The sequence below is a fragment of the Rattus rattus genome, chromosome 13 (genome assembly GCF_011064425.1).
Source record: "Rattus rattus isolate New Zealand chromosome 13, Rrattus_CSIRO_v1, whole genome shotgun sequence".
Taxonomy (NCBI): Eukaryota; Metazoa; Chordata; class Mammalia; order Rodentia; family Muridae; genus Rattus; species Rattus rattus.
The window spans coordinates 64,154,925-64,182,052 of NC_046166.1; the positions used below are offsets into that span (position 1 = coordinate 64,154,925).

A 27,128-nucleotide genomic window follows, 5' to 3' on the forward strand; every position below is an offset into this window, starting at 1 on the left:
CGGCAGCCTAGAAAATGGGAAAAGGAGTTGAGGATTTAGCTCAGTGGTAGAGCGCTTGCCTAGCAAGCTCAAGGCCCTGGGTTCGGTCCTCAGCTCGGGAAAAAAAAAAAAGAAAAGAAATGGGAAAAGATCTTCACCAACCCTACATCTGGCAGAGGACTAATATCCCAACTATATAAAGAACTTAAAAAATTGGACACCAACAAACCAAATAACCAAATTTTAAAATGAGGTACAAAGCTAAACAGAGAATCCTCAACAGCGGAATCCCTGAAGGCCCAGAAGCACTTAAAGAAATGTTCAGCATCCTTAATCATCAAGGGAAATGCAAATCAAAGTGACGCTGAGATTCTACCGTACACCTGTTAGAATGGCTAAGATCAAAATTTTTTTTAATATTTTATTTATTCATTCTAGATGGATACACTGTAGCTGTCTTCAGACACACCAGAAGAGGGCATCAGATCTCATTACAGATGATTGTGAGCCACCATGTGGTTGCTGGGATTTGAACTCAGAATCTCTGGAAGAACAGTCAGTGCTCTTAACCACTGAGCCATCTCTCCAGCCCAAGATCAAAAAATTTTAAAAATAGCACATGCTGGTGAGGATGTGGAGCAAGGGGACACTCCTCACTGCTGGTGGGAGTACAAACTTGTACAACCACTTTGGAAAATCAATTTGGTAGTTTCTCAGAAAACTGGGAACAGTTTTACCTCGAGACCCAGCTGCACTATGCCTGAGAATACAGTCAAAAGAAGGTCCACCATCCCACAAGACTATGCTCAACTATGTCGGTACCAGCCTCATTAGTAACAGCCGGAAACTGGAACCAACCTAGATGTTCCTCAGCTGAAGAATGGATAAAGAAAACATGGGGCATCTACACAATGGAGTACTATTCACCGATTAAAAATGAACGCATCATGAAATTGGTAGGCAAATGGATGGAACTAAAAAAGATCATCCTGAGTGAGGTAACCCTGACCCAGAAAGACACCCATAAGTGGACATTAGTCATAAAATACAGGATAACCATGCTACAATCCACAGACCCAAAGAAATGAAGTAATAAAGAGGGGCCAAGTGAAGATTTGTGAATCTCACTCAGAAGGGGAAACAGTTATAGGAGGTAGATGGATGGATGGGAACTGGATGGAACAGGAGGGGAGGTGGGGAACAGGGATGGGGACCAGATGTGGGGAGAGGTGGGGCAGGAGAGGCTGGGAGTAAGAACAGAAATCAGTGAGGGGCGTCTCTGGGACTACCTGGGGGTGGGGAAAGCCCCAGGGAGGCTATGGTTGGGTGGCCCTAGTTAAGACTTCTACCAGTGAGGAACTGAAGTGGCCGCCTCCTGTAGGCAGGAAGAACTTCCAGTGCAGGGAGAAGGATGTCAACTGACCCACAAAACCTTCATCCCAAAATCTGTCCTACCTAAAAGATGTGCAGGGATAAAGACAGACCAGAGATTGAGGGAGTGGCTAACCAATGATTGGCCCAACTCAAGACCCACCCCATGGGAGAGAGCCAACCCCTGACACTATTAATGACACTCTGCTATGCTTGCAGACAGGAGCCTAGCATAACTGTCTTCTGAGAGGCTTCGTCCAGTAGTATATGGAGACAGATGCAAAGACCCACAGCCAAGCGTCAGGTGATGCTCAGAGAATCTTGTGGGAAAGTTGGGATAGGAGTAAGCAAGCCGGTGGGGTCAAGGACACCTCAGGAAGGTCATAGAGTCAACTAACCTGGGCTCGTGGAGGCTCAGTGAGACTAAACCACCAACCAAATAGCATGCCGGGACTGGACCTAAACCTCCTATACATATGTATCAGATGTGCAGCTTGGTCTTCGTGTGGGTTCCTTAACAACTGGAGCAGGTGCCTTCTCTGACTCTGTTGCCTGCCATTGGATCCCCTTCCCCCATGTGAACTGTCTCTTTAGGGGAGAATGCACTTGGTCCTGCTGCCACTGGACATCCCAGGACTGGGTGGTAGCCAAGGGGTGGGGCTTCCCTTTCTCTGAGGAGAAGGGAAAGGGGGGAATGGGTTTATAAGGGTGGGACTGGGAGGAGAGGAGGGGTGGGGCCTGCAGTCGGGATGTAAATGAATGAATGAATAATGAATGAATGAATGAATGAATGAATGCAGGTGCACACACGTTCCCGATTCTGTTTACCCAGCCTGACACACAGTGCGTTTGGGTGGAGTCACTTACCTATCGTATCCGTAGTGCTCCATCCAGAGATACAAATGGCTCTTTTTGACTCCCTGCATGGTATTGCCTTGTGACTAAACTCAATTTACAATTAATCTAAAAAAAAAAAGGAAATGACACACATGAATCTTATATTCAATGTATTAAAAAGTACATCTTATATTACTGATGTCAAGATGAAATTTACACGTCCAATTCCTAAAGTCTTGGAGTCTTAAGACTCTTAAATTTTCAATATGTACAAATCTGTCATCCTGGTGAGACAGGAGTTCTGTTCATGTTTGGTCTTTCAATTTCAGAATTGTCGAATGTTCAACATTTTCACTTTAGTTTAAGTACAGGACACTTTAGAGATTATACACTTGGTACATGGGACAAGAAAGTGCAACAAAATCTTTTTTTCTTTTGTTATGTCTGTTGTGGTTTTGACAAGGTGTTGTTTTGTAGCCAAAGCTGAACTGGAAGTCCAGATCTTCCTGCCTCACCCTTCTGAGTATTAGGTTAGTGGCTGCCCACCTGGCTTCCAACCACTTCTAGACTGACATGGTAAATTACATTATTTTCATCCTGAAACAGTCTAGTCAAAGAATAGTCAAGGTCAGAGAAAGAGAGACATGCTCCAGGGTTTACACGTGGATTTACGTTATGCCAGAAAACTTCAAGTCCTTAGAAAGTTGATATTGCCAAGTTAACAATAAGAGGGTATCTGCGGAGGTTGGGGATTTGGCTCAGTGGTAGAGCGGTTGCCTAGCAAGTGCAAGGCCCTGGGTTCGATCCCCAGCTCCAAAGGGGGGGAAAAAAAGAGGGTATCTGAGGATACAGCCAACAATTTTGAAACATAAGAATAAACAGATCAATTTTACAAAGATGCTGGCTTTGACTTGGGGACTGCAGCAGAACCACCTGTGACTTCTATACCTTCCAGGAGTGGCAGCCGTAGACAGAAGTAGAATCTATCACCACTCAGACAGTGTCTAGAGCAGCACAGTTGTGAACTAGGGTGAGCCAGGCAAAGGCAGATTTCTAGGGGGTCCGACCCCCAGCAAGTCCTGCACCCCATTACCTGAAGGCACTGCTTTTTCTCTGGGCTGCTGGGGCTCAGCTGGTGACAGCTGCAGTGAGACCCTGAAGCAGGGCTGGACAGAGGAACCCGCAGGGCCTAGTTAGTGTCTTATAGCTTAGCTACCTCTTGACTGAAGAGGGAGCTGAGTTCACTCCAGTTCCTGCCACCAGTCTTCTCTCCCGCTGCCCTTCAGAATAACAGCTTTTCTTTTTCTCCATTCTCTTTTCATCTTAATTTCCTCCCAAATCAACGAAATCAGTCAATTCATGGCCAGAAACAAGGGTAGTACCACATCTGCCAGTCTAAAAGTTCCCGTGTCCAGGGTGGAGGCTCTGGGTGTTCCTCCGAGAAGCAAGAGGCATATCTGTGTTCTCCCCAGATGAGCGCAAGGCAAACCTTCCTGTGTCCCTAACAACCCCCAGGAAACCCTCTTTGCTCCTCAGCCTCGCCCAACGGAACTTCCCCTAAAACTTTCACTTTAAAAATTCTCCTAGTGAGAATGAGATAACACGGATCCAGCAAGTGGAATGGAAAATCCTTGCTCAGACCCTCACCCCAAGGTCTTTATCTGTTGCTAAGAAACAAGTCAATATGTAAATAGAAATCCATGCTATGGCAACCATAAGCCAAAGATTCTGCCAGTCTTGAGATTGCTGTGGACTGGGGAATAAAACGAGTTTGGTTCCATACGGCAGGAAATTAGCAACAGATGCTGTTTTTAAAAGAGTGCAGGCAAAGGGGTTACGGACTTCATGAGATCAAAGAACCCAGGGTGGAATCTCTGAGCAGCAGTTGCAGGGCGTCTGTCTTTATTTTTGAATCTAAGAGAGAGGATGTTTCTGTTTGTGGTGACGTGAATGAGAACGGCTCCCTGTAGACTCATATACTTAAACACTTGGTCACCCTGGTGGAACCGTTTGAGAAGGATTAAGAGGTGTGGCCTCGTTAGGGGAGGAGTGTCACTGAGGATGGGCTTAGAGTCTTCAAAGGACTCACGTCTTCTCTGCCTCGTGATTGTGGATGAAGATGTAAGATCTCAGCTGTTCACACCACCACACCATTGCTCTATCATTAGGGATTGATTCAAGACTTCTGAAACCCTAACTCCCGTACTGAAAGCTTTCTTTTATACATTGCTCTGGTCACGGCAACTGAAAAGTCACAGTGACACACTATTTAACGAAAGCTTTGAGGCCAACAAATCCCTGAAATAAAAGTTTATTAAGCAGTGACAGATGCTGGCCTACACTAAAAGGACTGATCTGGACACAAAGTCACAGAACCACCAGCAGCATGGCCACTTAAGAAATATCCCCAGCAGATAGAGCTAAAGATTCGTAGGGCTGGTAGGATGGCACAGCAGATAAAGGTGTTTGTCATGAAGCATTGACAACCTGAGTTCAATCCCAAGGACCCACAAAAGGAGAGAACCAACTCTCACAAGTTGTCCTCTGAACTCCACGTGTACACCATGACACGCGCGTGCGCGCACACGCACACACACACACACACACACAATTTAAAAACGTGAAGCTACCTCATTTTGTTGATATTTTATTCATGGACAGCGTCTTTACCTCATTGCCACTCCACCCTCTCCCCTCTTCAATTCCTCTCATGCCGGACCACACCCATGCAGCCATGCACAAGCACACGCTAAGTCCATTTTGTGTTGCTCATATGTATACGTGTTTAGAGCTGATAATGGGATTGGATAACTTATCAGAGATTTACCCGTAGAGAGATACTGATTCTTCCTCTCTTGGTAGCTATCAATCCCTTCCCCCATCCACATTGTCATGTCAACCATGTTGCCGTGGTGTGTGGGTCTTGTTTAAGAGTGAGGTTAAATATTCAGAGTGCGTCTCCCTATCACATGTAGAAGACAGTATCTTGTAGCAGATAACCTGGACTTCTGGCTTTTACAATCTGTCCAGGCCCCTTCCTTGATGTTTCCCAAGCCTTGTGCTGTGGGCATTATCAACTGGGGATGAGAACTGAGAATTCCATGGTTGGTTGTTTTTTTTTACATTTTGAGCAGGTATGAGTAGTCTCTGTTTGCTGCAAAGAGAGGTTTTCTTTAATAAGGAGCAATAACTACACTTATCTGTGGATATAAGGATGAGCATTTAAAACACAACTGGGAATTAGAATACTGGTTTAGGAAAGTTTCAGTAATGGGGGTGCCCTCTAGGGTCCATGACTTCACTAGCTACATTTAATAGTACCAGGCATGAATTGCCTTCTGTAGAGCAGGCCTTAATCCAACTCCATGGCTGTTGGGTAAACCCCAAAGTAAAAGTACCACTACTGCACACCTTTGGGAATATCTTGCCTATCTTGCCTTTCCAGTCCCCGTGGTTCACAGGCATTATGGCTGGGTAGGACCATGGATTTTCTCCCTTGGCAGCTTGCATTATACCTCCGGATACTGATGAGAGTTCCATGCTCAGGGAGGAGGTTTCTACACCAGGTTCCAGCGCGGTTCCTCCAAATTTCCACATCTGAAGTGCATGGTGTCTTCAAGTTCTAGAAGGCGATCAAGGGCAGCAGCAACAGCCTATGTTGTTCTAGAAATCTTGAGCTCCACTAACAAGTCAATAGGAGGCTTCCTATGTGTGGCACTGGGGCTTGCTAGGTACTCTATGGCATTTGAGGGGAGCATTATCACTCCCAATAGCACGATTTCGCTTAAATCATTTACACGTATATACACGTTTACGTTCTATGTGTTGTTTTAAGTAAGCATGAAATAATGTTTCCCTGTGTGTTTTTCAATCATCTGTAGTGTTAGTTGTACCCTCCTGCCTTTATCTTGCTCTGTACCACCCCACTCTCCCCTTCCCCCCCAGATAAATTCCATCCTTCCATTTTCCCCGTTTCCCACTTCAGAGCTCTTGCGTCACACCATTCCGCTCTTCGGAGCCTCTTCTAAATGCCGGTTTCCTTCTACCTTCCTGGTCACTGCTAGTTACTCCCTGTCACATCTAAAGCTTCCAAACCTGGATCCACCAATAACAAAGAATACAAGGAATCTGTCCTTCTGAGTCCGGGTCACCTCACTCGGTAAAATGGTTTCCAGCTCCATCAATTGACCTGCGAGTTTCACTCTTCTTTACAGATGACTGGAAATCCGTGGTGTGTATCTTGCACATTCTCATCAGTTAAGGGGACATTAAGGGTTCCCATTTCCTAGCTTGTGTGCCCAGAGCATCCACACGGCTGCGTGAGGGTCTCCGGAGTCGGATGGAGACTTGGGCCAAGGAGTGGCGTGGCCGGGTCATACGGTTCTTGCACTTTTGGCATTCTAAGAATTCTCCGAAGTCATTTCCATGGTGGCTGCACCGGTGTGCAACTCCAGTGACACTGAAAGGAGCTCTCCCTTCGTGCATCCCCGAGAATTTGCTGTCTGCTGTCCTCTTGATCAGAGCCATTCTGCCCAAGTAGTTACAATTCGCATTTCCCTAACTGCTAGCAACGCTGACCACTCTTTGAGGGGTTTCTTGGCCGTTTTTATTTCTTCTTTGAGAATTCTGCAAAAAAGCAGTAAGCGTGAGCGTTCTCTGCAGGCTCCTCTTAAACGATTTTGAGTTCTTTGTATGTTCTGGGTGTTCGTCCTCTGCCAGATTATATAACCGCCAAACACTCCCCGCTCTGGGGTTCCTTCACTGGACAGATTGTTTCTTTTGCTATACAGCTTTTTCCCTTGTTTTATGAAGGCCACACTTGGCAATTGCTGGCCTTAATTTCTGAGCTAATAGAGTCCTATTCAAAAGTCCTTTTCTAAACCTATCTTAGAGTAACACTGACTGTGTAAAAGTAATTTAGACGTGCTCTGTTTTTATTTTTTATTTTGAATAATTTAAGAAAAAATGTTTTCCCCCTAGATCTTTAATAGTCTGGTAGAAATCTTCTGTGATCCTATCTGTGCCTGGTCTTATTTTTTTTTTTTTAGATTTATTTATTTTATGTATACATTGCTGCTGTCTCCAGACACACCAGAAGAGGCCATCAGATCCCTTTATAGATGGTTGTGGGCCACCATGTGGTTGCTGGGAATTGAACTCAGGACCTCTGGAAGAGCAGTCAGTGCTCTTAACTTTTGAGCCCTCTCTCCAGCCCGACAGAAGGACTTTTATCAGTTTTGATTCCTTAGTTGTTTTGGCTCCATTTCACTTGCTAATCTCTCCCGAGTTTGACTTTGGTAGTTTGGATTAACCTACACATTCAATCATTTCTTTTAGGGTTTCTAACTTAAAGACATATAGGTTTTTTTAAAAAATACTCTTCTCTCTCTCTCTCTCTCTCTCTCTCTCTCTCTCTCTCTCTCTCTCTCTCTCTCTCTCTGTGTGTGTGTGTGTGTGTTATCTGTTGTTAATCCTGATGCTGCTAATGTGAGTCTCCTTCTTTTGCTTTTTGAGCCAAGGGTCCATTGACCTTGTTTATCTTCTCAAAGAGCCAGCTCTTAGGAATCATTGATTCTTTATGCTGTTTTCTTTCTTTTTATCTCTGCTTTGACTTTTACTATTTTTACTATTTTGCGTCACTTACTAGATTGGGGCTGGTTTTGTTTCTCCAAATTCTTCTTTTTAAGAAGGAAAACAATTTAATAATTCCCAGCGATTTCATAAGTAAAGAAACTCCTAACTATTGAACACTTTATATTTAACATTACATCGATGTTGAAAATCAACAATGGGATAATGTGAAGTCCAAGGAAATTAGCTTGTTTCTCAATACATTCCTCAAAAACAAAGGCAATATAAATATCAAATCAAAACCCAAAGAGCCAACATAAAAAGGTTCTTTAAAAAAATAACCTTTTGTTTTATTTTATTTTATTTTTGCCTTTCTAGGACAATGCTTCCTATGTGAGAGTCCTGAGACTTCCCATACCAGATTTATTAAAGGGTGTGGCTCTGAATTGCTGTCACTTTGGTTGTTTCTTGACATCTCAACAGAGATGGGGGAAAGTTCACGGCCCCACTCCCACTCCAGATGAAGAGCTAAACGCAACACTGTCAAGAGAAGGAGAATTAGGCTTCTCCAAGGATAAGTCCCTCAATTGTTTATCCAAAGCCAATCTGTTGCTCATAAAAACATATTTGCACTCAACGCAGTATGGACTCGGCAGGATAGATTTTTTTTGTACTTTTTTATATGTATGTGTAACAATGACAATTTAAAAACAGGAGGATGTGGATTGGAGAAGGACAGACCTGGGAGGGGTATGAGGAAGGAGATGAAGAGAAATGATTTAACTATGTCTTATTAAACTTACAAAATATAACTAATGTCAAAGACTTACGTTTAATCTTTTTTTTTTCTGTAGCACGAACTTTAGGTTCCGAAGGCACTTGAATACATTCTGGGACAGTGAACATGTAATTATCGGTTTATTGCTGAGATCTGGTGAGCACATCTTCATCAAAGTTGTATAACAGTATTTTAGGTATTCTCGTCTTCTAGAACTATCCATATCATATACAGCTATTCTTTAAGACAAGGCATTAAGGAATACACACAATAGTTCAAAATTGGTGCCTAGCTCACATGACAGTGATTTTCTTTTGAATATATATTTTTTAATTTTCGTTTTATCTTATGCATGTGGATGCTTTGCCTGTATGTGTACCCATGCACTACCTGTGTACCTGGTGCCAGTGGAGGCCAGAAGAGGGTGCTGGATTCCTACTATCGGAGTTACAGCCATTTGTGAGCTGCCATAAAGGTGCTGGGAATCAGACCCAGGTCCTCTGGAAGAGCAGCTTCACCCGTGCTCTTACGATGCCTTGAGCCCCCTCTCCAGCCCACACAGTCTTTTTTCATGGTGTGTTACTTTATAGGCAAATTCTTAGCTCTAACTCAGCGGGTCTCGGCCTGTGGGTTGCGACCTCTTTGGGAGGTTGAACGACCCTTTCACAGAAGTGGCCTATCAGATATCCGGCATATCCGATACGTAATTATGATTCATAACAGTAGCAAAATTACAGCTACAAACCGATTTAACAGTTGTGGGGTCATCATAGCTCGAGGAACTGTACTAAAGGGTCACGTTGTGAGGAAGGTGGAGAACTATTGCTCTAACTGCTCAGTATGCGTTCTGGGGCAACAAAATTAGCCCCAGGTGAATGTGTTTCTGGCTATGCAGATTCCCTTGCTCCATGGAAGGCCTGGTTTTTTAACAGCCTGTGGGTAGTTCAGACGCACAAATCAAAGAGTCATGTACATTTAAAATGTCAACATCATAAAGGAGAAAGTTCTGGGGTGGAATGAAGCTCAGTTGGTAGAATTCGTACGCAGTGTGCAGTGAGCCCTGGGCTCCATCCCCAGCACTTTGTAAAAAGGCATGACACCACACAGCTGCACTCTCAGTACTTGGAGGTGAAGGCAGGAGGGTCAGAAGTTCAAGGCTACCTCTGACTACAAGCTGAGTTCAAGATCGGTCTGGAATGCACAAGAGCCTGTGTCCCAAAAAATAAATATGGAGAGAAAGCCCACGCAATTCTAATGCCCCTGGCAGGCTAGAGAAGACAGGATTTGCAATACTAGGAGATCCTGAAACAAATCAGTTCAGCCAACTACACGGGGGAAAGATACTACGGGGAAACTCATACAATTGAATAAGGTGTTAACATTGACGAATCTGCTGTGGCCGAGCAGTTGGTTAGTGCTGGCAGGAGCCAGGGGAAGGCTGTACACGGACGTTCTGCTGCTTTTTACAAATTTGCTAGACTATAATGATAGTCAACGTTAAAATGTTAATTTTAAGGCCTTGATAAAGTTTAAGCTCCACTACTTTTAAACTTTTAGAGGCCTGTTTTCCTCACTAAAGAATGAAGTGGCTCTTCGACTCCGCTTGAGGACAGAGCGCATAGTTTCCCTACTCGGAGTTTGTCTTGCTTTTTTTTCCAATAAATGAAACAAACATAGACGAGCAGTTGCTGAAAGGAGGAACTCTTGGCGAAAAAAAAAAATCATGAAATTATATTTGAGGCCATTCATCTCCACTGCTTTCGTTTCCAAATGGCAGTGGCCTGAAGAACGGTTCCCAACGGATGAGGAGCCAGGGGCCTCTTCAAAAGCTTTCAGGCTAAAAGGAAACTTACCCCGGCGCAAGTATTTCCAGAAGAGAGGTTTTTGCTTTTGAGAAACAGAAAATAAAAATTGTTAGAGAATATAAAAACACAATACTACGCGTTAAAGAGGAGTGGGATTTCTTAGATGGGGATCAACCGAGCGGACAAATTAAGGCATCTCCAGGGCAGGATTGTTCCTTAATCGGCACAGCCAACCTAAGACCTAATCTCTCCCGGAAGTGAGACTGAGCACGTGATGTGGTTTCCTAGGGTTTTAGAGGATGGGAAAGGGAGAAATCTGGGGATGGAAGAATCCTTCTGCAGGGCAGCCCTCCGCAGTCTGGAAGTGTAGACATCAGCGGGAATGGTACTAGGATCTCCTCATCAGAGGCATCCAGAGTTGTCATCAAGTCAGCCTTCCTATCCGGGGGTGGGGGTGGGGGTAGAGGTGGGGCTCCGAGCCCACCTGAGGCTTTTAGGTCAATAACCCTTCAGAATTAATAAGAGTTATTTTGTTCCATTTCCCCCTAGGGTTATCGGAGTATCTTTAGAGTTTACACAAATAAATTTGTTATTTGCTATTTAAACTTAAACTCTGTGATTTAAACTTAATCCGTAATTAAAAAAAAAACAAAACATCTGCTTGTACTTGTAGTGTTGTTGAAAGGTCCTGCCTCTCTAGTCCCAGCAAGCAGGGAGACTAGCCCAGGAATGCTTTTGGCAGTCGCAGAACCAAATCTGCTTGGCAGTGATCACTTCCCTAGCCGTCCTCCCACACCTAATACTCATCTCTCCTGACTACATCTCACATTCCAGGCTTTCTTCCTCCAACAGTTTTTGTCTCCCTCTGTTGATTTCTCCGGGGTTCCCTTATCCCTGAACTGAAGGACACCACCTCACAGGAGGACTCCTTCCTTTTCTCGACTTCCAAGACTCTCTTTGGAAGGTCACCCTGCTTCCCTCTAATTTTGGCATTCGACTCCTGAAGAGTCTCCGTCAACTCAGGAACTGAGTGAATTCAGTGGGCAGCATTTGTAAGAATGTTTTCGTTTGGCTTGGCTTGTTTGGTGTGTTTTCAAGGCTTACCGGGGAGTTCCTACAATTAGATCTCTGTAGAGTGGAAATCATCTGGAAAGCTCTCTGGGGTGACATTTAGAATGGTGGGCTTCCAGAGGAACTAGCAAGACCATTTTAATGGCTTAAACCTGGAGTGTGTTCAGAGTCAGAAGGCCTTGGAGAATGTGCTTTCCGACTTCCTCAGTACCATTTCTACAGGAAGAAGACGATATACCGGCAGTGACTGTGCTCGATCAGTCAGTACTTGTTGGGATTACATGACCCCTTTTAGCTGCTCAAAGTTGCATTTAGTTGTTTAATAGTAACTGCTTACTCTTAGGTGACCGTATTAACCACAATCCTACATACTATACCATAGAATGGCTTCAATCCCTAACTGGATTAATTTAAATATCTAAAGTTTATCCCTTTGAGGACCAACACAAAAACATTACTTAAATTGTCTCTCTCTCTCTCTCTCTCTCTCTCTCTCTCTCTCTCTCTCTCTCTCAATACAGTTCTTTTTAATTTTCTCTGTAGTTTCCAGTCTACGGCAGTATCTGTAGTAGAGAATAACAAATAGCATAAAATATTATGCACGGGGTTGGGGATTTAGCTCAGTGGTAGAGCGCTTGCCTAGCAAGCACAAGGCCCTGGGTTTGGTCCCCAGCTCCGAAAAAAGAAAAGAAAAAAATATTATGCATATATATACTCATCTATTTTAATGACATTATTTAATAACATTACTTCATTATTTTTGCTTTTATTCACTTCTTTACTGAATTGTGATCTACACCTCCCTCCTTGCATTTAAAACAGGCTAAGATTTCTGGATGAAGCCTCTTAGGAAACACGACGCCCCTCAGGGAGGGGGATGTCCAGCGGCCTGATTTCACCTCTTATCCCAAGCCCACGCTCTTTAGAATTCCTAGGTCATGCTTCAGCGTCCTAATGTCTTCCTAATGTCACGCCCTTGCACCGTCGCTCACATGCCTGTCTGTGTGTGTTTTACTATCTCCCAATCTGATGTAGCTTTGGAACGATACGGGGAGTCATCAACCACATATACAAATAGAAGCCTTTAGACCTAGAACGCAGTGTGTGTGATAACCGCTCACACGGACATAGGTAAGCATTGCGTATGAGCCAAAAGAAACAAAGGAAGTGAGAAAGAAAATGTGACTCACCAGACGCCACTCTTTTGAGAGTCTCTTTTGAGTAACCAGGTTGCAAAAAATGCATTATGCTACTTTTTGAGATGTACTTCATATATATATATATATATATATATATATATATATATATATATATCAATCATCACATATAACACATAGGCCTCCAATACTGTTTGATAGGTTTTGAAAATGTGTTTGTCAACTCACTCCTCAAAGCGAGATTCACGACATTTCCCTTACCCGTGGATGTTCTCTTAAGCCTTTCAAATCCATGCCCACCAGCCCCCCACACAGCGGGAAGCAGTACTCCTGGCTTCTCTCTCCATGCATGTTTGCTCACCCTTGGACTGTTCATTGATGGAGGCCTGTGATATATGACTATAACCCAATGTGTTGATCCCTTCTCCTGCTTGCACTTGGGCTGTTTTCGGTTTGGGAACTGTCACCATCAGTTCCTTTCCTTGTGTTGTAGCCTAGTTCCTGTGAAAAGCAAGTTAAGGAAGAAAATATTTGTTGTTCATTGTTTGAGACTATAGACCATCAAGGTGAGGAAGACTGGGAACATTCTAGACACATCCAGGAACCAAAGGAGCTCAATGCTGGCGTTTAGCTGGATCTCTCCCTTTTATTCAGTCTGAGACCCAGCTTATGGGGAAAGGGCTGCCCATATTCAGGCTGGGTCTTTGCTGCTCAAGGAAACCTGGAAACACCTTTATAGGCACAGATGGAGGTTGTTTATAATCAGCATAAATTATAGATACAGTGTGGTTGACCATGAGGATCAGTCACCACAGGATACAACTAAGAAAAGCATTCAGGGATATTAGAGAGCAAATCGTTTTGTGGACCTATGCTTGGTTTCTCTTGCTAAATAAATATGTATGTGTGGAATTTTTTCAATAGATTAAATCCTATCACCGGTTTGCTGTCACACAAAACCATTTCTCCAAGTACATTTATTGACTGTTAATTTATAGAATTTGCCTATAACCAAAGCAAGTGGAAAGTAACTGGCGGGTTTTTTTGTTTGTTTGTTTGTTTTTATGTACACTGTTGCTTTCCTCAGTCAAGCACACCAGAAGAAGGCATAGGATCCCATTAACGATGGTTGTGAGCCACCACGTGGTTGCTGGGGATTGAACTCAGGACCTCTGGAAGAGCAGTCTGTGCTCTTAACTACTGAGCCATCTCTCCAGCCCGTAACTGATGTTTTATAAAAGATCAAAACGTGGAGCAAAGAGCATGCTGGGTAGAAGGAAAAAGGAAAAAATGCGATGCATTAAGGACCCAATGAAGGCGGCGTGATCGAGTGTGTTATCTGAAGGCAAGCCTGGCAGGGGATGGGCGTCTGGAGTCGGACTGGGAAGGTCCTGTTAGGACACACTCAGCACGCGGGCTTCATCTTAACTGCATCCAGTGAGCGGTCTTTGGAAATAGAGTGAAGTGGCTTGGAGGAGGACAGACCTGCAAAGGGGAAGCAGATAAACGCCTGCAGCAGAGCTCTGGGAGAAAAGCATGCTAGCTGAGGTGCAGAGATGAGGGCAGATATAAAATATCTTGGAATATGAGTTCCTGTCATCAACTCTCGGAAATTAACTTCGGCGTAAAGAACAATTTAAGCGCGGTTGAGCAATTTAGCAAGAACCATTTTTGAAATCTGAATTTCTTTTTTGGCGGGGAAGAGTCTTTTAGCCAGTGTTCCATTACTGCAGCGACCGAGGCGGTTCTCGCAAAAGAAAGCATTTAATCCCTGCTTGCTTAGTTTCAGAGCTTTCGTCCATTCTCACCATGGCGGAGAGCATGGCAGCACACAGGCGGACATGGTGTTGGAGGGGAAGCTGAGGGCTTTATGTACAGATCCATAGGCAGCAGGAAGAGAGAGCTACTGACCCGGTTGAGCTTTTGAAAACCTCAAAACCCACCCCCACCCCCACCACCCTCCCTCACCACCCTCCCTCACCACCCTCCCTCCGAGGCCAGACCTCCCAATCATTTCAAATGCTGCCACACCCTAGCTAGCCAAGCATTCCATCTTTGAGTCTCCGGCAGTTCTCATTCAGACCACGAAAGAGGATAGGGCTTGATATTTTCTATGGGGCGCTGAAATGTACTTCCCAGAAATGTAGAAGAAATGAGGTGAAGATCATAAAGTAACCTTGAAAAGTAAAGAGTGAGAAATGAGATTGATTTCAAGTAGTCATTTATGAGTAGCGTCTGACTGCAGCCATTTCGCCAAGCTTCTTGACCGAAGAATGGGCCCAGGAACCAGCTTCTTCGGTTGGCTTCGCATGTGCCTCTGATGAAATAGAGAAATACGTAAAAATCAGCAGTAGCTTTCCTGTACCCCAGGATTCTTTCTGAATCTCATGTGAATTCAGGGTCGTTTCTCTGACTTCTTTCTCAGGGTGTTCATTGTCCTAGGAAGAGAACTGATTTTTATAGGTCAATTTTGTGCCTGGCTACTTTGCTGAATGTGTTTATTGGCTATAGGAGTTTTCTACTGGATTCTTTAATGCTGGGGTCTCTGCAAACACCACGACCATCAGAGTGTATCTCCTTGTCTTTTTGCTCTAGCTAAGATTTCCAGAACAATATTGAACAGGAGTGGACCAGTGGGCAGCTCTGACTTTCCTCCCCCTCCTCCTCCCCCTCCTCCTTCCCCTCTTCCTCCTCCCCGTCCTCCTCTCCCTTCTCTTCCTCTCTCTTCTCCTCCTTCTTCTGATTCTAGGGTGAATGCTTTGAGTTTCTCTCTATTTAGTTAGATATTGACTGTGGGGTTATTGTACACCGTCTGCCTTATTTGCAGATAAGTCCCCTGTATCCCCAGGTTTTCCACGACTTTTAACATGAAGTGGTGTTGAATTTTGTCAAGGGGCTCTTCTGCATCTAATGAGGCGATCCTGGGATCTCAGCCTGTGAGTCCTTTATGTGGTAGATTACACTTATCCATTTCTGTGAGTTGAGTCAACTCCGCATCTCTGGAATGCAGATGACTTGAATATTCGAGGTGATCTTTTTGATGTGTTTATGGTATAGTCATGAATTTCTTTCTTCCCTATTCCCTCCATCCCCTCCCATGTACCCCCACCCCTTTTGGGCTCTTACCATTCATGCTCTCTTTTCTCATTAAGCATCTGAGCGGAAATGCTTGCATATTTGTTCACCAGAGAGATTGACCTATAATTTTCTTTTTGTTGAGTCTTTATACAGTTTTGTCATAAGTATAATATTGGCTTCATAAAAAGAATTTGGAACTGTTCCTTGTCTGGTTTATAGAATACCTTGGGATAGTACTGGATCTTCTAAGAAGGTCTGGTAGACTTCTGAGCTGAATCCATATAGACCTAGAAGGCCTTTTTAGGTCAGTAAAATTTTAATTACAGCTTCCATATCATATATTATGGTTCTGTTTAAATTATTTACTTCATCTTGACTTAACTTTAGTGTGCCGGATATTTCTAGAATTCATCCATTTTTTAATATCTTCCATTTGGTGGAGTATAGATTTTTAAAGTATGTTCTTATGATACTCTGAATTTCCTCAGTGCTCTCTAGAGTCACAGAACATGTGGATAGTCTCTATATAGTGAGGGATTTTGTTGTGATGACTTACAGTCCTTTGTCCAGCTCCCAACAATGGTCAGTTGTAGATAGGACGTCCAAGGATCTAGCAGTTGCTCAGTCCCACAAGGCTAGTAGACTCCAACAGATGTGCTGGCGAGTAAATGCAAGCAGGCGAAGAAGAGCAAATGTTCCCTTCCAATGTCCTCATGCAGGTCTCCAGCAGAAGGTGTATCCCAGATTAAAGGTACCACATCTGGATCTGTGACTTGTTTTGTCCCAGGCTGACCTTGAATTCAGAGATCTCCTTGCTTTAGTCTCCTGGGATTCATTGCCACTCTGCCTCAAGATCTCCATGCCAAGATCCAGGTCAGAAACTTGCATCTTCCAGCCTCAAGGAGCTCATCCCAGACAAAGACAATACGCTCAGTGTCTGCTGTGACGTCTCCTGCTGGCTTGGATTTTTTTCAAAATTACTTTAATATGGGTTATTCTTCAACCTCTCTTCTAACCCACCACCCACCAGAGGTAGTGGAAAGAGAGGTTAATAGGAAATGGAAGTTGTGGAGCTGTTTAGAAATAGTTTTTTTAGGGCTATTCCAGTTTTCACTGTCAGCAGTCCAGACCTCTAGCGAAACACCAACAGCTCAGCACCGGCAGTTCGATCCTGCAGAAACCAAGAGGCTCTACCAACTGTCAAATAGTCTCCCACTTGTGCCTGCTTCGGTGTTAGATCCTTTCACCCATCTTCCCCAGCAAAACATCACATGACATAACTAACTTCCCAAAGAAGCCAGAATTTTCCAGTTCATCTGCCTTCTCATGTCTCAGTTTATTAGTTTGGATCCTTTTTGTTAATTTTGATTAATTTGGTTAATGGTTTCTCAATCATGTTATATAAATACAGGTAGCATTGTATGGGCCAAACAAGTTTTATTTAGGAATATATATATACATATATATGTATATGTATATATATATATTCACACAATACAATTAGTGAAAAAAGAGGCCACGAATTTGAAGGAGAGTGGGGGGGTATGTGAGAGGGTGTGAAGGGAGGAGAAGACAGAAATGTTGTGATTATATTCTAATCACACACACACACACACACACACACACACCTTAGCAAAAAAATAGTAATAAGCAAGAACAATTCCGAAATAAATGAATAGAGTCTTTAGAGTCTAATGGAGAGCAGTCCAGGAGGGCATCCAACATCAGCCTCTAGTTTCCTCATGCACACACATGCCGATGTACCTGCACATAGAAACACACACATTTTTCAAATGTCCTCTTCCTGTAAGCCATTTAATAATGAATGGCTCAAAATAGACACAATGTGGTCTATATGAGACATTCTTCTGATTTGATTGAACTAAAAGTTTTACTTGGAAACTGAAACGGAGTCAGCAGGTAGAGTGGAAACATGGTGGCTTCCCGGAGAGCTGTGGCTCTCATGCTGAGAACTGGATTTTCCCTGGTCATGTCCTTGTTTGTCTAACGCACAAAGCCCATCTTCACCTAATTGGCTTTGGAAATACTTTATGCTTCCAGACCTTTCTCTCTAAAATTGTACATATGTGCCACAGGATGGGATGGTAACAATGAATCAATTGTCAAAAATAACAATAAAGATTATACCATTGACTTTTTTTTAACCAGAACTACTTTCTTACATCTTGGATGCAGGCTAATGCCTAATTTACCATTTCCTCACTGAACTAAAGGAAAATAGCTACAAGATGATTTATGTATAATATGTGACTTTTGGAGCTAAAATGACCTGGCTTAAATCCTGACTTTCCCCTGACTACCTGTGGTGTTAAACAAACAAGTAATTTAGCTTTACTTCTTCATCTACAAAGTGAGCATTATGTCTCACAGAGTTGATCTGAGAATTCAATTAATTTGATACATATAAGGGCTTGGGATAATGTCAACACATAGTAGCCAGTCAATAAGTGCTAATTATTTTAATTTAGTACAATCTTACGGCAGATCAGGATTGCTTAAGATCATGAAATTGTTATCCCTCTTTTCAGAGCCAAGTACGTTAGGCAGTCATGCATTGCATCATGAACCGATGTCAGAGAGAGGGGAGAAGCATGATCTCACTCCTGCATAGTGATTGTTGGGTGCTCTTGAGAATTCCTTACTCTGAATTTCCCACAGTTGTGCAGATGCCATAGGTCACATATACCTATGTGTCATGAGACTGGACTGGAAAATCCACATTATAAATGCTTCCTAGCTGTTGGAGGGAAATATGCAGCTATGCTTCTGGAAAACACTCACCTCTCACAGACTGTAGCAATGAACAAAATCCTTGTGGTGAGGGATAGTGAAGCAGAGCAGTGGGTAGAGGGCTAGACGGGTTTACAAAGCCCTGGAGTCAATGGCCAGCACCACATACACATGGTGTGGTGGCCCGTGCCTGAAATTGCAGCACTCAGGACAGAGGGAGAAGAGTCAGAAAGTCAAGGTCATTCTTGGTTCTCTGTCTTAACACAGGGACACACACATGAGGGAGGGAGGGAGGGAGGGAGGGAGGATGAGAAGGAGAGAGGGAGAGGGAGGCAGAGAGAGAGACAGAGACAGACACGGGCACATAAGGACACACACATACAGACACCATTCTTAACTTATGATGAATTAAATATCCTGGGCAGGAGAAAGAGCTCAGTTAATAAAATACTTACTGCACCCTCGTGAGGATCTGAGTTACTTCCCAAGAACCTACCTAAAAAACAGATTTATAAGAATTTATAAACCCAGTGCTAGAGTGGCAGAGACACGGGGCTCCTGGGACCTGCTGGTCAGCCAACCTAGCCTACTTAGCAATCCCAGACAAGTGAGAAACCTCAAAAATAAGGTGGAAAACACACACCCACACCCACACACACACACAAACATGTACAGCTACACACACACAAGTATACACAGCCACACACACATATATACACACAAACATACAGTCACACATACACACTTACAAAGGTACACATATACACATGCATGCACATACATGCACAGACACTTATAAACATACAGCTACACACACACATACATACATAGCCACACATGTACACAAACATACACAACTACATAGACACAATCATACACACAGACACAGACACACAATACTTACAAACATACACACACACACACAAACATGTACAGCTACACACACACACACGTATACACAGCCACACACACATATACACACACAAACATACACAGTCACACACACACACACACACACACACCACACATGCACACTCACAAAGATACACACATACACATGCATGCTCATACATGCACGGGCACTTACAAACACACACACACACACTCATAGCCACACATGTACACAAACATACACAACTACATAGACACAATCATACACACACACACATACACATAAACATGCACACACGCACTTACAAACATACACAGCCACACACACACAAAATGATATCCATTACTTTAGTAATCTTGGTCCAGCCGGTTTTCAAGACTAAATCCTGCCTCTAGGCCACTTTGGCATCTGAAAGTCTCTCCTGGGTTTTGCTGCCTTTAAGCTTCGAGAGGATGGAAAGTTGTGTTAATGAGAGGAGTAGGATAATAGAGTCTTATGTGAACTTTGGAAAGTTGGCTTGCACAGCCCCATCATAAAGAGGATTCCAATGAACGTTTCTTGTTGTTGTTCAGGATGAGCGTGTGGGTCGGAGTCTGTTCCCAGGCCACAGTTAGCTTTTTGTTTTTTCCTAACTGCGTGTGCTAAGTGAAGTTAACCTTAAATGGTAGTCGTTCCATTTTACTTGCTGTTTTATGCAAGTCTTTGCTAAGCCTTTCTTACCAAATTCCTAGACATTTATTCAAGACTTACGTTCGCCCCATCCAGCAACTCTGCTGGCACGCACACGCACACCTGGCAGTTGGCCACTGTGGCAACTTTAAGATTGCCTCCTCCCAGGAACTCATTAAAGCTGTACTTGATGGCGTCAGTCGGAGTTCTTCCACAGTCATCCAACAGGTATTTATAGGCACCTACTCTGATCATAACAAAGAATTGCAAAGGCGGCTGAGGCAAGGTTTCCCGCTTCTCATCCATTTAAGATTTCTTTTCTAGTTATTTATTTTATATGAGTGAACGTTTGCCTGCATGCGTGCATGTGCGCTGTGTGCATGCCCGGTACTTTCTGAAGTGAGGAAAGGGCATCTGGAGCTGGAATTACAGCTGGTTGGGAGCTGCCGTGTTGGTGCTGGGAACTGAACTCTGGTGTTACGTAAAAGCAGCGAGCGCGCTTAGCGGCTGAGCCATCTCTCTAGGTCTTCATCCCCCTATCCTATCAAAAGGATTTAAATATAGCAAGTCCAGGCATCGATTTCCTTTCCTGTGTGATGTTAAGGACTGAATCCCGGGTCCTTCCACAAGCTAGGGGAATGTTCTACCATTGAGTCAGATTCCCAGCTTTTCAGTTTTCTCTTAATCCTCTGGACAGACTTGCTCCTAACAATTGCCAGAAGTAAAACATCTTTTTCCTCGTTACTTATAACTAAAATCATAGCTCATCTGCTTCTAGTATCCGAATCTTGCTCTTGTCTATGGGCTTTTTGGTTTTTTGTTTTGTTTTGTTTTGTTTTTTGATAGTAGTGGCTGCAGGAAACGAACCCAGGACCTCAAGCACACCAAGGACGCGCTTCACCTCCGGGTTGCGTCTGTTGTATCTGCTCAGTGGTCTTGCAACTGGATTTCACCACTGGTTGAAACCCAAAGCAACCCTCGTGTTAAATGAGGTGATGTACAGTTCCCTCAGATTGAATGAGGATTCTATTCTAGATGCTGTTTCAAAGTACGTGGGAATTTAAAAACGACGAGACTTCCTTTATACCTCCTTGCGCTCAAAGTCTCTCAGAAAGGCTGACAGGGGCAAAGCAATTATCTCTGTTGGGTGACAGCAGAGCAGACTTAACGGCTCACTGGATGGACAGAACAACGAAGGACCCCGGATGTTGAGAACATCATGTACGAAGCCTACAGAATGAAGAAGGGTGTTAATGGTCCATGAAGCATAAGAGTTGCTATGTCAAGCAGATACACCTGGTCCTGAAAGACCCACGCTGAGTTTGTGTGATTTCTACCACTGGGAGTCAAAGAAAGGGGATCCCTTGGGGCGAGTGGAACGATCAGGTTTGCCTTCTATAAAGAACATTCTGGCTTCCGGGGATGGAACGAATTAGATGAGTGCAACGACAGAACAGGGACATTTTAGAAATATCATAAAAAGGATCGTGCTGGGTGAAAGGCTTATGGCTTGGTAGGCCCTAGGCCCTAGAGGAGAACCTCCTACTATTATTCTGCAAAGTGGACATAGTATTAAACCAATTCCTGATGTCCTATTATTACACCCCAGATCAAGGCACCTCTCAACTCTCATGAAAGAAGCTTTTGTTTGCAGTAGACAATGGCCGACACAGAGATGGACCCACAACTTACCAAGGTACTGAAAAGAAAAAAAGACTGCAGAATGTTCAGGACATGGTAGCTATACATGTGTACTCAAAGAAGGTGTGACAGTGTGCACAAAAAGTGCACACAGTAGGTGTGACAGTATGCACGAAAAGTCAGACCAAATTCCAGCACGGAGGAGAGAGTGGGGCGCAAAGTTCCACCCGTAACTGAAAAGCTAGTGTTAGCAATTTCTAGCTTTCCAGAAAGGAATGGTTTTCCCTAAATGTGGAACCCGTGACAGCGCCATCACACTCCCGTGGAAGTCCACACACTAAAGTATATTGGGACAATTTTCCTTGATGGGGGGAAAGACACAAACTTGGATGGGAAGGGAAAGGATCTAGGAAGAGGTTGAGCAGAGAAGATGAATAGGGGACCATAACTCTTTGTACAGATTTCTCACATAACATTTAATAAAGGAAGAAGATGGCATGCTGTACACCCGGAGCCGAGAAAGCAGAGGCATCCGCACAGCCTGATGGCTACCAGCTGCACAGACGCGGTGAAACCAAGTTCAAAGTGACTCTTGCGAGTTTCCAGCTTTGGTGGTCAGCTGTGTGTGGGTGTTATACCGTATATAGGACCGTTGTGGGAGGACAAAACGATGTTTGGGGATCTACAGCTGGACCACCAGTTCAAAGGTTTCTAGAAGGATCACAGTCAGAGCTGACAGCCATGCACTCCAGAAGCTGCCTTGTGGATGATGGGCAGGCTTGCTGGGCTTGTCCTGAGTAAGGAGAGGTAAGTGACAAAACCAATAAGAAGTTGTAACTATGAGATTTCAGCAGTACGGTTGGCCAAAAAGACCTGTACAGCGACAACACTAGGCAACGTGACAACACGCACACCAGGGAGAATTGCACGACATCCCAACTCTAGAGAAAGAGCTCCAGAAACAGAGCTGCTGAGAGAGGGAGATCTTTTCTCTAGGTGTAGGTTTTAATTCAATCTCAAATGGCTAGTCCTACACACAGTCACACACACATGTGCACACACACACAATCACATAGACACACACACAGTCACACACACATGCACACACACAATCACACACACACAGTCTCACACACAATCACACACACACAGTCACACACACAATCACACACAAAGTCTCACACACACAATCACACACAAAGTCTCACACACACAGTCACACACACAGTCACACACACTGAATTTGAGGAGTATTTAGAGAGGAGTGGGAAGGATAAACCATGTGTGTTCAATGGTAGAACATTCCCCTACCAGTACTTGTGTAAAGTTCTAAAGTACATGCTAATTTTAAAATTTTAGATTAAAAGCTATATTAAAAAGAGCATTTCTGAAGCAAAAAAGTGCAGACCGACAGGAGCCGGATGTAGATCGATCCTGAGAGACACAGCCAGAATACAGCAAATACGGAGGCGAATGCCAGCAGCAAACCACTGAACTGAGAACGGGACCCCCGTTGAAGGAATCAGAGAAAGAACTGGAAGAGCTTGAAGGGGCTTGAGACCCCATATGTACAACAATGCCAAGCAACTAGAGCTTCCAGGGACTAAGCCACTACCCAAAGACTATACATGGATTGATCCTGGACTCTGACCTCATAGGTAGCATTGAATATCCTAGTAAGATCACCAGTGGGGGGAGGGCGGCAATGGGGGGAGGGTGGGGAGGGGAAAACCCATAAAGAAGGGGAGGGGGAGGGAGTAGGGGGATGTTTGCCCGGAAACCGGGAAAGGGAATAACATTCGAAATGTAAATAAGAAATACTCAAGTTAATAAAAATAAATAAATAAATAAATAAAAAAGAAAAAAAATTCACAAAAAGAGCATTTCTTCTCAGCAAGGTGAGCACAGACACATTACTGGTCGGAACACACACAATAAACATATAAATGTGGCGTGCTCACCCAGCTTCATGAAGTTACATACACTAAGATAATCTGAAACACAGAACCAGCAAAACGCTGGCCAAGCATCATTGGTTGTTCTCAGGATAGCTGGAAATGCACAAACTGGTGACAGCAAAAAAATAAAAATGTACTTATGTTTGTGAGGCCTCTATAAACTGAAACCTCATGATGTCTCACGAATGCATTTCCTTTATAATGATGTGCAATGTAAAGTGTTATGAAGAGTCATTCTACTTCAACCACAACTGGTTTTAAGGCATTTTGCTAGCTGGCCACTTGCTGTGTCTTTATTGAGCCCCTATTCTATAGCAGCTACTGGGACTAGAACACGCAGACACAGAGGTAAGATACCGAAAATCTGTGCACTGAAATGTACAACTCCCACATTAAAGCCTGCGGGGAAGCATCTTTTCTCTTGGAGGCAGGGGCTTGCTGTTAGTGAGAGCCCCAGAACACTGGGCTGGGTAGACAGTGAGTATCACTTGACAGGAAAAGTCTCAGCCCACATGAATTTCCACTTTTCCAAAGCTGTTTTGGTTTCAGAGTGACACTGCTGGGTAAACCTCTGGGACAAGCAATCATGTGCCCCCTGTGTCAAAGGCTGGCCCACAGGCCTGTGAACTTGGGTAGAGAACAAAGCTTTCTGGTGAGGTAAATAAAGAGACTGGGGAGTAACATGCCTGGCTCCTCTTTCATCCATGCATAGGAGTTGCCACACAGGTCTGGACAACCCACCCCTCCTGTTCCCGAAGAGCCGACAGTCATCGCTGAAACAGTTCCAAAGGAAGCACATTTTAATTTAAAAAACAAAAAGTCACAAGTGACAGTTGAACAAATATTAACTTTTGGAACCACCATGTTTACATTTCTGATTTCCCCCTGTCTGAAACCTCCCGGGCTGCCTGACGTCCTGATAAAACTCTAAAAGAAGGAAATCAAGCTTAAAGGCAGGATGGGTGTGGTGGCTGGAGGTCACCACGAACACGTAGCTATTTCTGTGTATGCTGATTAGTCCTTAGGCCACTCTTGGTAACAAACTTCAAAAGAAGCAGCCCCACATTTAGGCTCCTTTGTTTGGTTCCTGCTTCAAAACAAAGCAAGATGCTAAGCAAGGTCACTCGTATAATGGTTCTGCATACCCATCAGGCACTGGGAGGCTCCTACCCCTTGGGAAAATCTCCCAGATGCCTAAATTGGAAACATCATGTGTAGCGTTCAAAATGCATCATACATTTGCCTTCTTTCAATTTTATTAGTAGTAATAAGCCAATAGAAAAGGGATAACAAAAGGAAAGTCCAGGATAAATCCCATCTCCCCGACTAATTCCCACGGTTGTACCCACGGTTGTACAGCATTAGTGAGCAAGGGATATTGCCAGCTGGGGGAAGGACCTGGGTGAGCCCCGCCGCTTCCTAGCCTAGATTACTAACTTCTCCACGCTCAGTGTACTAGTGGTTTCGTCCTCTTCGTTGGAGCCAAAGTATCCCGGGAGGTCCAGCATTCTCTGCTCAGCCTCGGTGAGGCGGAAAGAGGTGTTGTCGTAGAAGGCGAACTCCGGGTGGATGGGGAAGCTCTGGCATTTATCTTTCCTGAAGTGAGAAGGGCTAAGCTGACTGACTTTCTGGTAGCTGTCCTTGAGGAAAACGGGGGAAGTCTGCTTCCTTGACGCACTCCTGTGACTGGGGGACGGTCCCCTGTGAGCTCGGTGAGGCTCCATTTTCTCCGCAGCAGCTCCTGCCACCAATCCAGCCTGGCGATCCCCCGGGTCCGGTTTCCTCCTGGGATGCCCCACAGTGTAGGATTTGGAGAGTGGACCCAAAGGGCTGCTGGTCCGACCTGCTGCCCCTTGGAAGTGTTCCGGCCTCTCTGGAAGCAGGTGAGCACTTCGACTGGGAGGCCGACCCCTCTCCTCCATCTGCTCCCAGGTCCTCATCCTGGAACTGTAGGCGGGGGCCTGGCGGGGAGTCAGGGCTGACAAACTCCTCTCCCTGAAAGGGCGAGCCTGCTTGGTTTCGTGAAAACTAGCAGTCCTCCTGAAGAGGGAACTTCTGGAGTGGCCCCGCTCGGACGAGCCATCTCTCCCACCAGTCGACCTCATCTGGGACTTGCGGATCAGCGTCTGGCTGGGGCTGACCGCACAGCTGGGCGGAGGCACGACCCCATCCAGCCTGGAGGGGGGCCTTTCCCCGGTACCTGCCCCAGGCTGGTCCAGAAAAGGAGACTTGATCCGGAACTTGCTTGCTCCTGCCTCTTCGGGGCACTCCAGGTCTAAGGGGGGGCTGGCAGTGGCATCCACTACCGTGTCTGTCAGGGGGCTCTGAGACACGTGGTACACCTTGGTGGTCTCTGTCAGCCCTTTCTTCTTCATCTCCTTCAGCTGCTGCTGGGCGAGGCGGTAGCTAAACAGGGGCGGGATGATCTTCTGAGCGTTGGACTGGAAGCTCTCACTGCCCGAGGCCTCGTCCTCAGCAGGCGCTGACGCACTGCACCTGTAAGTCAACGGGATGCCCGTATCCCCTGGGCTTCCCCTGGGCCCGTCCCCCGCATCCGAGAAGCTTCCGCGAGGCTCGCTCAGCTCGCAGATGTTCTCCTCATCCGAGTTCTTCCGGAAGCCGGGGGAATGGATGGAGTTGTGGCGGGCCGGGGTGCTGCATTTGGGGGCTCTGCCGAATCTCCTCCAGAGAGTGATGAGCACGGTGGCAAAGATGATGAACAAGCACAGGGATATCCCTGTGACGGTCACCACGTTGTTGTACTTCTCCGGGTCCGGTGATGGGTCTGGTGGCCGGAAAACTTGAAAAAGAGAGAGAAAAAAAACGGGTTAAAACAAATATATTCTCTTATGTTGATTTCTCTGTGTGGTTTTGGGGCCTAATCAGTTGTCCCAGATGGAACAATTAAAGCGAGGGAAAGAACAGAACGCTTAGACTCATGCTGAGCACGGGAGGCAAACAAGGTGAGCAGTAAAGAGAAAACTCTGCAAAACTCGGGACCACAGAAAGGGGGCTACCCAGAAGCCATGACCGAGAGACCTCAGTTTCCACTGAGAGTGCTCAGTCGCTGGTGCCAAGACTCTCCCCACTTCTGAGGATGGGAACACCAGCTACCTATACTTAGGTGTATCTGTGAGAGGCCCGTGAGGGAACGTCTAGGTGTAAAACTGAAAACCAGATTCAAATCAACAGTACCTAACCTTTCATAATTAGCAAGACTCAACGAGGAAAATAACGACTATCAGTGGAACAGTACATCAACTGGCCCATCCTGACATCCAGAGCCCATCTTCCCGAGAGGGAAGCATCTGGATTTCTCCCCTCAACTGTCACTGCCCTTCCTTCCCAGCATCCACATGGTGATGTTGTCTTCATATCCCAACTCCAACGTGTGTCCCACAGTCAAAGCATTTGGTGAAGGTACAGAACCCCCGCAGAGTCTCAGCCTGTATTGCCACCCAAACACTTAGAAAACCGGATTCGGATTACCACCGGACCTCACTGCACCCCGGCACTGCCCACTAAGTCACCCGTCCCTTTTTCTCTATGGTTGTACTCTGTGTTTTGCCA

The 27,128-nt window shown here is 44.8% G+C and overlaps 2 protein-coding genes across 4 annotated transcripts in view; both read right to left on the reverse strand.

Moving 5' to 3' along the window:
- LOC116914632 (phosphatidylinositol 3,4,5-trisphosphate 3-phosphatase TPTE2-like) overlaps nucleotides 1-2,276 on the reverse strand; it is a 91,812-nt gene extending 89,536 nt beyond the window's left edge. Inside the window, 1 exon segment of the mRNA XM_032919023.1 lies at nucleotides 2,218-2,276. Within this exon segment, the coding sequence (XP_032774914.1) occupies nucleotides 2,218-2,276 (59 nt within the window).
- Nucleotides 2,277-24,332: 22,056 nt separating this feature from the next.
- Nucleotides 24,333-27,128, reverse strand: part of Thsd1 (thrombospondin type 1 domain containing 1) — a 36,410-nt gene continuing 33,614 nt past the window's right edge. For all 3 annotated transcript variants that reach the window (XM_032919245.1, XM_032919244.1, XM_032919246.1), the window contains one exon: nucleotides 24,333-26,358. In XM_032919245.1, coding sequence (XP_032775136.1) covers nucleotides 24,983-26,358 — 1,376 coding nt within the window. In that variant the 3' untranslated portion in view covers nucleotides 24,333-24,982. The remainder of the gene's footprint in view (nucleotides 26,359-27,128) is intronic.